Source organism: Artemia sp. Qi Xiang Cuo, chromosome 1, assembly GCF_049724085.1.
Source record: "Artemia sp. Qi Xiang Cuo chromosome 1, ASM4972408v1, whole genome shotgun sequence".
Lineage (NCBI taxonomy): Eukaryota > Metazoa > Arthropoda > Branchiopoda > Anostraca > Artemiidae > Artemia > Artemia sp. Qi Xiang Cuo.
In genome coordinates, this window is record NC_142794.1 from 91,071,723 (window position 1) to 91,084,362 (window position 12,640).

The 12,640-nt window shown below is 34.0% G+C and overlaps 1 protein-coding gene across 1 annotated transcript in view; it reads right to left on the reverse strand.

Moving 5' to 3' along the window:
- The window catches only part of LOC148956910 (integrator complex subunit 6-like), a 75,607-nt gene extending 64,375 nt beyond the window's left edge, over window positions 1-11,232 (reverse strand). Inside the window, exons 1-2 of the mRNA XM_089096845.1 lie at window positions 10,997-11,232; window positions 1,040-1,117 (exon numbers count right to left, since the gene is read on the reverse strand). Of these exons, the coding sequence (XP_088952971.1) occupies window positions 1,040-1,117; window positions 10,997-11,113 (195 nt within the window). The 5' untranslated portion in view covers window positions 11,114-11,232. The remainder of the gene's footprint in view (window positions 1-1,039; window positions 1,118-10,996) is intronic.
- Between the last annotated feature and the right edge of the window lie 1,408 nt (window positions 11,233-12,640).

Consider the following 12,640-nt stretch of genomic DNA (forward strand, 5'->3'; position numbering starts at 1 on the left):
CCATAATTTAAACTGTTTCAGTCCTTCAAAAGATAAGCAACAGAACCTAATGCCAACAAACATCAAATTTCGACAAGCAAGATCGCTTGGTTCATACCACACAACTATTCCACTATAGAAATGATTATATATCATACAAATATAACTAAGAATAGCACTGTTACATTTTAGTAAAAATAAAAGTTGGAATAAGAATTTAACCAATTTTACTAAACTGACATAAAAGATAAAAACATCAAAGGTTCCAATTATTAAATTTTGCTATCTTATGTGTCAATAATAAGCCATCCGCTTGCACATATAACAACCCACATGCACAACAACTGAATTTCTGTTTCTACAGGATTTCTGTTTCAACCTTTTCTACAGGATCAAACTGATAGTATTTTTTAAAGTATATCTGCAGCATTTGCATACATAGTCTGATGAGGAGTCTTAAACAGACAATGAGAATAATGTGAAAAGCAAATGGTCCTGATAAACATTACATGTTACCCAATATTACCATTGTTTAACAGCGCGTAGCTAATTTTGGTACTTTTTAATGATTCAGAACAAGTTCAAGAATTTTAGCTGAATGTAAGATCTGAGACAACTGGTTTCATAGCCAAAAAGACAAGTGGCGAGTTACAGAATGCATTGGACCTTATATTGATTTGATATAATTTACAATAACTTGGGCTATATATTTGCACATTAGAGGTGGGGTGTCTGTAGCGGGTCTGCTTGCAAAATGTGTTAGCTACAATTAGTCTGCATATTATGAAGCAAGAATTGTTTTCTAACTTCACAAAGTCTACACACATTACCCCCCCCCCCTAATGTGCAAAATATAGCCCAAATTAAATCCAATGCATTCCGTCACCCGTCACTTGTCTTTGTGGCTATGAAACCGCTTTTTAGAGATCCACAGATCATAATTCTTGACAGTGTTCTGAATACTTAACAAGTACCCTAATTTCATCTACGGGTTTTCATGGGATAACTAAAATAGACTGTTCAGTAGACAACTAAAAGTGATGTTTTATTTGTGCATTACCTTTATATTATATGGGGGTTCTTCAAATGTTAACAGCATGTAACGGTCACCTCTACTCTCTTGCGATTTCTGACGGCTCTAAAAAAATAAAACACTTATTGAACAATAAAAGGAATAGCAGAAGTCAATTAAGCCCATAATATATTTTATCAATTATAAATAAACTGAAAGGAAATAAATAGCCTACTATTTAAGAGTGCTTGTAGTTAGACCTCCATTTTCAAATCGACATGAGTTTTGAAGGACCTTGACCCATAGGTCGGGGTTGCAGAGTAATACAGCCGACTTTTTATTGGGTTGGACTTGGATCCAAGTCATGAAAAAAGTCCTAGTTACTAGTCTCTACCAATATTAAATAAGTTTCAACCGGCCCCTATAACTTAGCAGGTCATGAATACATAGCTCTTTTATCACAGATGTCCATTCTAATCAAATACAAAGATCAAGGGCACAAAAATAGATATTGGCAAGGTTATTCTTAATGAATTCCAACAGCCTTTTAACCTGAAAAGATGGGACTATGATCCAAGCCCTTTTAAACAAAATTTCCAAAACTTTTACGTCTTTTACAGTTAACTGTGCTTATAAAAAACAATTTACCGTAGTCTCTCCTTCCCCAAAGAGGTAGAATCAATCTCAGTCTCTGAAGAGATAACTAGGACACTTTTACTTGTCACTACGTTTGGTTGAGATCCAACAACCTGTTTCGGTAGGTTCCCTAATGAGTAGAATGTAAGTGCCCCTCGCCCCCTATAGAGATCAGATTAATGCCTAACTTCAATATCAAGATTGCCTGCTTCAAAAAAGTTACCTCTACTCCAAAGTAGAAACATGGTTCAAAAAAATAAATAAATAAAAATTAAATAAATAATTCAAAAGCTGGAACAAAATAAGAGTCTTCTCAGACAATTTACAAAACTACTTCAGACAGTGTAGGCCCAGGGCCAAGTACACATTTTTTAATCCTCTGACCATATTTTTTTACTTCCAGCAATAATCAGCCATAGGTTTTCAATATAATACAATATCAAAACTTACAATAAACCCCGGGAGGTTAGACCCTGAATATTTTTCGAAATTAAGAAAAATCAGTAGCACAAGGGAAAAAAAATAAGGAAAAAACAAAGTATTACTCTTACAGCACATACAGCATTTGTTCTGATGTGTTTTAACAGTGAAATTACAAATAATAAATATTATAAACAGAAACATTTACCGCCTGCATGGTAAACAAAAGACAGTTGTGGAAGAGGTGTTCCAATATTGCTTTAAAACATGTTCTGGAGTTTTTCAGCACCAGAAAATCGCCCATTAAAAATAGCAGTAGAACCCCTTTTTGGTGATTTTTTTTTATGAAAATCTAGCAGTATTAATAATTTTCGAATCTTTTGTTTTAAAACAGTTCGTGGTAATGAACTGTAAGTAAGGAGCAACCTGGCTCAATGGTAACCAAAACTCTAAAAAACGGAATTATGATACCAATAGATACATCAAAAGAATCAGATTTTAATTCTGATTTCAAATGTACAAGTTTCGTCAAGTTTAATTTTACCCATCAAAAGCTACATACCTGAGAAAATTTGGCTGATTTTCGGAAAAAGGTGGTAATACCCCCAAAAAGTTACAGAACCTTAATGAAAATCACACCATCATATTCAGCCTATCAGAGAAACCTACTGTAAGAGGTTTCAAGCTCCTATCTACAAAAATGTGGAATTTTCCATTTTTTGCCAGAAGAAAGATCGTTGAAGAAGAAAGATCATGTTTGTTTGTTTTTTTCCCAGGGGCGATCGTATCGACCCAATGGCCTTAGAATATCGTGGGAGGGCTCATTGGAACGGAAATTAAAAGTTCTAGTGCCCTTTTTAAGTGACCAAAGAAAATTGAGGGCAACTAGGCCCCCTCCCACGCTCATTTTTTCCCAAAGTCACCCGATCAAAATTTTGAGACAGCCATTTTGTTCAGCATGATCGAAAATATTATAACTATGTCTTTTGGGATGACTTAATCCCTCGAAGCTCCCCAGGAGGAGGGCTGAAAGTTATGAACTTTACCCAATGTTAACATACAGTATTGGTTATTGGGACCCGGCTCAGTGGTAACCGAAACTCTAGAAAACGGTATTTTGATACAAATAGATACATCAAAAGAATTGGATGTTAATGCTGATTTCAAATAAGTAAGTTTAATCCTACCGATCAAAAGTTACGCGCCTGAGGAAATTTGGCTGATTTTCGAAAAAAGGGGGAAAGACCCCCTAAAAGTTATAAAACCTTAATGAAAATCACACCATCATATTCTGCGTATCAGAGAACCCTAATGTAGAGGTTTGAAGCTCCCATCTACAAAAATGTGGAATTTTGCATTTTTTGCCAGAAGAAAGATCACGGGTGCGTTTATTATTTTTTTTTTTCCCCAGGGGTGATCGTATCGACCCAGTGGTCCTAGAATATCATGGGAGGGCTCATTGGAATGGAAATTAAAAGTTCTAGTGCCCTTTTTAAGTGACCAAAAAAAATGGAGGGCAACTCCGCCCCCTCCCACGCTCATTGTTTTCCCAAAGTCACTTGATCAAAATTCTTAGATAGCCATTTTGTTCAGCATGTACAACCATATTATAAGTATATCTTTTAGAATGACTTAATCCCCCGAAGTTCCCGGGAGGAGGACTGAAAGTTATGAACTTTACCCAATGTTAACATATAGTATTGGTTATTGGGAAGTATACAGTACAGACATTTTCAGGGGAGATTTTTCCTGGTAGTGAGGGGGGGGGGGGGTCGGGCAGGGACGTACGCAGGGAGGGGTCTCCGGGTCCGGGCCCCCTGAAATCTCACGATTTTTTCTATTTTCCCATAATTTTCTGATTTTTCTCACAGAATAATGGGTTTAAGGATTTGGCCCCCCCCCCCCGAAACAAATTCCTGCGTACGTGGCGGGGGTGGGGGGGTATGTAGGTGGATCTTTCCATGTAGGAATTTTTCATGGGGGGAGGGCCATTGCTATGAAGGGGACGCCGGACTTCCCAGCATTATTTAAAAAAAGATCAGAAATTAAATATAAAAAAACAAGTTTTTCAACTGAAACAGCAGCAACATCAAAACTTCAAACAAACAGAAAATATTACATATATGATTGGGTTCCCCCCTAGTCAATACCTCACTCTTTAAGCCAGAGATTTTTTAGTACTTTCATAAGAGCTATTTATTCTAATTAACGGCCTTTATGATTAAGCAGTCATTTTTAAAGAATTGGAACAAAATCCAAACTTTCGCTTAAAGAGCGAGTTATTGACTGGGGGGCAAACCCCCTAATATATGTATTAAAAATATATGAATATAGAAGTTCGTTACGTAAGTTAATTCGTAATTTACGTATATTTATTACTAATAAAAACGTTCGTAAATAAAATGAAACAAGTTTCGAGAAAGCTATTTAACCAAATAAAAGTAAATTAATATGAAAATTTTGTTTCAATTATTCATGTACTGTGAGCCAAGATCAAAACCTGCATTTATTCAAAAACGTTCAAAAATTAAATAAAACAAACAAGTTTTTTTAACTGAAAGTAAGGACTAACATTAAAACTTAAACGAGCAGAAATTATTCCGTATATGAAAGGGGCTTTCCCCTCCTCAACGCCTCGCTCTTTACGCTAAAGTTTTTATTGTTTTAAAAATTAAAGTTGTGAGACAGAGTCAAACTTTAGCGTAAAGAGCGAGGCGTTGAGGAGAGGAAAGTCCCTTTCATATATGGAATAATTTCTGTTCGTTTTAAGTTTTAATGTCGCTCCTTACTTTCAGCTAAAAAAAACTTGTTTTTTTTATTTAATTATAAATAGGAACTAATGCAATGGTTATTGCATCATAACAAAATCTAATCATTTTCTCAATTTGTAGAATTTTAGCAAGTGTACATTCCTGAAGAAAAAAACAGCAAAAACAAAACACACTGAAGTAAAATGTTTATTGAGAAGCATTTCTGAATTAGGGTTTTCAGAATATTTTGAAGAATTGAAATAAACTTAAACAAAGTCAGACTTAGGAGTAATCTTACACAAACCTTATAGAGTAAAGAATTGTACAACAATTCAAAGAATTTACTAATAATAACAATAATTTATTTCAACCCTCTTTACATACATATAATGCACTTACAGGAGCACAAAAATACAGAAAAATAAAATAAAATGGAAACCATAAATGAGAAACAACTCACAAAAAAAAACAAAAACAAATAACATCTCAGCTATTCAAGAAACACAAATAAGCTATACAGTTAAGTGGAGAGTTATAAAGTTCATTATAATGGAAATTTATAAAGTTATATATATATAAACTATACAGTTAATTACAGTTGGTACCAAGGGACCAAGCAATACTTGGTGAGAAGAAAGATGGTTTTGATAATCTCCTTTGTAAAGTAATTTTAATTTCATTTTTATTTGCTATAGAACAAAAATCACTAGGGTAAAGGACAAGTGGGTATTTGTAATGTTAAGGTATAAAACTAAAATTAAGGTATAAAACAATCCAATTGAAAAATATTTAGCACAGACAATCATCTTTCACAATACTTATTGCAGATACTCCAAGTTTTTGTGTGGTTAATTGCTACAATATGTTTTTTCCCAATTAGGGTCCAAAACAAATCTAGTTTAAACACAAATTTATAATCATCAACTATAGTTCACTGACTGTGATAATAAAACATTTGTATCTGATTGAAACCTTCTAACATCAAATTCAAGACCATTAGGTTCATAGTTCAAACAACTTTAGTTCTGCAAAAATAGGAGAAATTTCTTATTCTTTAAGCAGATTTAGATCATTCTCCAAACAACAGAATAAGTAGAATCACAAAAGTAGCAGTTTTGAAATTTGCCTTTTTTAGACTAAAAATAGACTGAAATAGCATGACAAACATACAAAAAAAGGAGAAATTTCCATTTCTTTTATCAGTGCCTGGCTTTAATCTGATATTGGTTTCCTGAAGGATAGGGAATTTTAATGACATAGCAGTGGCTTTAAGTGAGCCACATTTCTTCAAAATTATACTAGCCTGCAATAATTGGTAGAAAAAAAAAAGTTTAAAAAAGTAGACAAACTAGTTCTGCCCATGCCAAAAAGTGATTCTCCTTGTTGGTACTATGTGGGAGATTGTAATTGTTCCATATAAAATTTCAACAATGGTGATTCAAACAGTTAACTGTTCATTTCCATTTGTCACCATTTTGAGGGGTTTCAAGTTTGTTTTTCAGAACTTCCACAAATTTGTTTTTGTAATTACTTTTATTACTAAGATTAACCACAGCAGTAGTTGCCAGCACCCTTCAAAGTTTCTGAGATCATGAGGTGGAGGTGACGATGAGAAAGGGGCAGTCCCCCTCCTATATGAAATAAATTCTGCTCATTTTTGGGTTTAATGTTATCCTTTACTTTCATCACAACAGCATAGACCAGAAATATTAGCCCAGAAATCATAAGGGAGTAGATATCAATTTCACGTTTTTGATGTCTTTTAAGCTTTATTTGTACCCCTCCCCCCTAACAAAATCCTGGGTATGGCCCTGTGGATTATATAGCAATTTTTGCCCTCACCCCTTCTTGTCTCTCCGTAGAACTAATTCTGTATTCATCTGATGGCTAAATGAGAGCTGGGATGTTTTGGTACTAAAATGTACCATTTGACATATCTCCCTCCCTCCCACCCAAACTACAAAACAATCAGAGAACCCCATTATAAAAGTTTAAGTGCCCTTTTAAGATTTGTAATTTGTCCATTATTTGTTATTGGGGAACATAAGGGAATTTTTTGCAGGGGAGGGATTGTCTGGGGGAATTTTCAGTGACTTGTAAACTTTTGGGAATAATGTCCTTCTAATGAAGATTTATTTTCTGGGAGTGGGTATTTCCAATGGGGGAGGGGATATGGCTCTGAAGCATGGACACTCCAAAAAGCAGATGAAGATTTGCTAGATGTTTTCCAGAGAAATTGCATAAGGATTGTTCTGAGTACCTGTGCTTACTGACTGCATTTCAAACAATAGGCTATACAAAAAATGTTGTTTAATACCACTCTCTAGGGCTATAATGAAAGAAAGGTTGAGGTGGCTAGGGCACGTCATGCAGATGAAGGGTGACAGATTACTCTTCTGTGACCAACTGTCTAGGGCTAAACTGAAAGCAGGTTGTCCTTGTTTGGGGTGGGAGGATGTCATAAAGAAAGATTTAAAGGAAATGGGAACTTCATGGGTGGGTGTAAAAAGGGAGGTTTTGAATAGATTGGAGTTGAGGAGGAGCATGCGTAGCTGTGTTGGCCTCAGGCGGCTTGGTGCTGTGGTGAGTTGTTAGTAGTAGTGGTAGTAGGGCCTAGGGGGTAAAGCCTAGAACCAAATATTTCTAGGCTGGCTATTTTTTTTTTTTATGTTAGCTATCTTCCTGATTTGAATCACATAGGCTTGATGGTGTGCACCTATTATATACCAAAAAAATTTCCAATTAAAATGCATGCAAAGAATAATTTTTTAATGAAAAAGCTCAAGAGAATTTCCCAGGAATAGACTCAATCTAAAAATTTGTGTCTGAGATTAGGATCTATTATTGAGCATCAATACATTTAGAATTTTGAGCATTGAGTAAAATGAAGCAGTCTACATTTAGAAATGAGATAAGTAAGTGCTTTACAATACTTTAAAGTAGTTTCCAGACTTTTATATTGTTTTCTTCTGGAGATTGGAAGCACTAAAATAATTCCCTTGCAAATGTACCCCTCCCCCCTGATGGTCCCATATATAGTCCTAGGCTAATAATGTATTTCTGTGTTATGGTACTTTTCAATCTTGTCATTTATTATAGCTGCTATATTAAACTAGTTATAAATGTCTTGAATAGCAGCTCTCTAAAAGGACACAAATGCTAAAACAAAAAAAAGAACATTTTAACATTGCTAATATTATGTTTATTTTTATGGTTTTATTTAGGTTTTTGACAATATGTCACCAGGCCCTGTCTAATGGTCTCATATAGCCCTAGGCTAAATAAAAAACCAACAAAAAAATGAGGATAATCTTACTTTATAATTACAATAAGTATCAAAGATTCATATTTTTCCTGTTTTTTCTCATTCCTATCTGTTTTTGAATCTGTTTTCATTAATTATTAGTTTTGTTTACATAATCTAGAGCTATATGAGATTATTAAAGGATGTGGGGGAATAGGGATTAGTTGTCAAACACCCAAGCCAAACCATAAAATGAACAAAAAAGCATTCTTCTTGTTCTAGCATATCTCCTTCTGAAGAGCTGATATTCTAAAACTTTGCAAAAATTATTTTTAAAGTTGATAATAATGGAAGAATATGCAATAAGATCCTGTAATAAGTAAACACTAGTAAATGTTATAAGTAGCAGCTCTTTAGAAGGAGTCATGCTAGAACAAAAAGAACAGCTATTTTATATTGATAATTTTATGCTATTTTTTACAGTTTGGTTTGCATTTTTGACAATTTACTTTCAGCCCCCTCTAATGGTCTCATATAGCCCAAGGCTATATAAAGAAACTAACACACTAAAAAATATTCAATTTTTTTATATTATGCAGCAGGTGTTAATTACTTTAATTTACAATTTAGAGAAAAGCTAAGGTCTATACTGGGTCTGCTGTGCTCCATGTTGAAGATGGTGAATTTGTGTCACTGTATTAGGGCTTAGTGACATGCCATAAAAGAGGTCTGTTGGAGAGATACAATTTAAGCCAATTTGGTAACAGTAACCACAAGGTAAGCATGGTCTGTGAAGGTTGTTCTCCAGGGGTTCAAAGCTGACACCACTGCACAACAGCAACCTTGTATAGAGTATGCAAAATGGTTGGGTATGAAAAGCAGCATCAGCCTCCAAGCAAGACACATGTATGGTAATGTCATTGAATGAGATGGATAATATCTCCTTGTTTTTCTTCTTTTCATTGGTTTTTAAATAAATTTTTATCAATTACTATGCTAGTTGTTTCTACATAGTCAAAGTAAATTTGAGACCATTAGAGAGGGACTTGAGAAGAATTGTCAGAAAGGCAAATCAAACCATGAAAATAGGCATAAAATTAGCAATTTAAAAATGTCTCTATTTTTGTTCAAGCTTGTCTCCTTTGGAAGACCTGCTATTTTTAACCTCTACCAAAACATCCTGTATATTATAAAGTAAGAATTTCATTGTTTTAGTGTTTTATTTTAGCTTTTATATATTCATGGAGGAGGGGGAGGGTACAAGACCTCTTTTTGAGAGATACCACTTTTATCTGGTATTCCAGAAAAATATAGATGGGTTCTTGGACAGCCACTATTTTACTAAAGCATGAAACAATATGAATATAGAAACAAGGTCCCTGCCTTTTATGTGCCTTCTTGGTGAAATTTTCACCAATAATTTGCCATCATAAAGATTATATTTAATATTTGTGATTTATAGAATAAATATCAACCAGTAAAAGTTACATTTTTAGAATCAGAAAACAATCAGCTTTCTGTTAATATGTGAATACAACTGAACACTGAAAGGATACTTTCATCAAAATATGATAGTTGGTATTTCTGAAGAGGTCCTTCTAGGTAAGTGAATAAACTAATAATTCAAAGTTTTTGATCTGAAATAATTTTAATAATAGCCATATTGATGCATAGCTCAAATTTTTATTTATTCATTGATATATACAATTCTTCTCATGTGCTCTTTAGGAACAAGATGTAAGGGTTTTAATTTTACATAATTTTACTCAATTGGATACTGGTTCTTTACCCTATTTGTGAGTGAACTGATTATCATATTTGGAAAAACAAGAAATTGTGCTGTTTTATAATTCAATTATTGCTTCTAACAGAAATTATATTTTGAGCCCTTAAAGTGCAAAAAGGGATCAGAACCAAAGTTTAAAATTATGTTAAAAAAACTGATCAGTTAGAGAAAATTGTCATTTTTAGTTGATTCAGGAATTTTAATTATTATTTTCCTTAGTCTTAATGGTAGAATGTTATTTTGAAAACAAATTTGCAGAAATTTCATAAGAGCCAGAAACCACTAAAAAATGACATCACTTTTGCTATGACATCATTTTGGAGGGGTTTCAAACTCTTTTTAAAAATCCAGCAAATTTGTTTTCAAGATAAATTTTTTCCCCAAATGTAAGGAAAATAATAATTACCATTCTTGAATTGACAACAAATGGCAATTTTTTCTCATTAGACAGATTTTTGTACCAAATCATATTATTGACTTATGCATAGTGAATATACCACTCATGCAATGAATATAGTAATCATTTCTATCAGAAAGTAATTTCAGCCCTCCCCCCTATATAGGCTATGCCTATTCAGGGTATATATTTCTACAACCTAACCTAACCCTGAATTGGCATATATAGGGGGGGGGCTGAATTTAATTTCCAATAGAAATGATTATTATATTCGTAATCAGCATAAAAAAAGGTATCAAGTGGTGTATTCAGTTTATTCTTAACTCAATAATATGATTTGGTAGAAATTTACCAATTTTTCTAGGCTAACAAATAGGCTATATTTTTATGCTTTTGGTTACTGAGGACTGTTTTATCTTTTGAGGCCCTATTAAGGGCTCAAAATATAATATCTCCTACAGGCAATTATTGAATTATAAAAGAGCATGAAAAGGTAATAGCCTAGGCAGTGTTTTTACTTTCATCCTAACTAAATTATGTTGAAAACCACAAACCAATTATTTGTTCAGCTTTTCCCACTGCCACTGATGGAATCTCATAAATAATTACTTTATTTACCCTTTCTTTATCTAGCCTAGAAATTACATTCACAAGCACATTGAGTAGTCTGTGTCCATACTTTACCTTAAAAATAAGCATAACATGGAAAATCACAACTATTTAATGAAAGGGGGAGCTCTGCCGAGATAAACATTAAATATAAAAAAATTACCTTAACAAATAATTCAACAGCACTTTTTGCCACATCTAAGAATGTAGGTCTACCTCCATAATAACACCTTTGGTTCATAGAAGCAGAAGTATCAACAAGGAATAAGATAATAGTCATTTTTGTTCAGAAACGCGATCTACGCTGCGTAAATCATAACTGACAGAACTCAAAATGTGATAAGATCAATATTGTAGCCACAAAAATCCCTTAAAGCAGCCGTAAAGGATTTTTTCCACTTCTTTTTCTTGAATAAAAATTAGCACCGTTCTCATGCGCGGTGTTTCAAACTTGTTTAAGCGGATTCGACAAAAATCGTTTTCAGGTTCTAAACTCTTGCTCCGTCAAATTTCATCTGTTTTTTGCTGCAGGTTATGCGCCATAGCGTTTTTGTGGCTGAGTTGATATATTTCTACCAAGCCGTTAAAAAACGCATATGTCATTTTAAATTGAACGACTTTTGAATCCGATGGAAATAACTGAGAAACTAATTGTATTTATCAGAAGCCTTTTATTAATTTGCGATAAAGGTCATGAGTCCCATGCAAAAAAATATTTAATTATCAATGCCTGGGAGATATTTTCCAGGGAAATGAGTAAAGAATATAAGATTTATAGTTTCAATAAGGTATAGTTAGCGTAAGCGAATACAAGCTAGCCTTTGGAGATTCAAATGTTCTTTTTCTTGGTTTCTGGAACTTGATGTAGCATATTCTTACGTCTATGCTGTTTAAAACTCATACTACTTTTTGCACTTCAACGTCCGCAATGGACTGTTTCTGCATGAACATCTTTATGACTTTTCTTTATCCGTCATCCGTGAGCCCTTTTACATTGAAAATTATCGTGTTAGGGTCAACCAATGGTAAGTGTTAAAACCAGCAAAATTGAAACGTTTTCGTTTGTTCAAACACAGGTTCTTCCAATTTAGAAGGTGCGAGAATAGCACGACTGAAAGATGGCTCTAAAAGACCCAAAAAAGTACTCAAAATGATAATTTGCCCAATCTTTGGTCAGTACTGAATTAGCCTTTGAACTGTGAGGACAAAAATTGGATTTAACTTTGAATTTAATTGGTTTGAAAAAGTGTATTTGTTAGACAGTGAAGATATTGTGAAACATTGAATTGCCTTGGGATTATACACCTTGGATTACGTCATTTAATTATGACAAAAAAAGAAAATAGCCCAAAGCCAATGAATCAAGCTCTGATTGAGTAGCAGTTCAGGTGCCTTTACCGCTTGCCCTGAGGAGTGGAATGAAATGCAAGTATTTGAATATTTGATTAGTTGAATTTTGCAAACGCTACAGAGTATTCCTGAAAGTTGGCTGAGATTCCTGAGGTAGCGTCGGTATTCAAACGCTGTTTGAAGTAGTCGGTGCAGGAGATAGGGGTGTTAGCCGTGCCCTAATTAACGGGGGCTTAGCGAACTGCACGTCCGCATCGACGTGGATAAATAATAGGTGCCAGAATAGGTAAGAGAGATAATATATTTTATTTTATTTACGCTTGGCATGGGGCGAAAAAGGAAGATTGCTAAAACTGTCCAAGTAGGATCTCAGTCTGTTGAGAACAGTTTGTTGAATTCGACCGTTTCATCCGAAGAGAATAACAATTTCGCTTCACTGAAGGCCCTGGCGGATGAT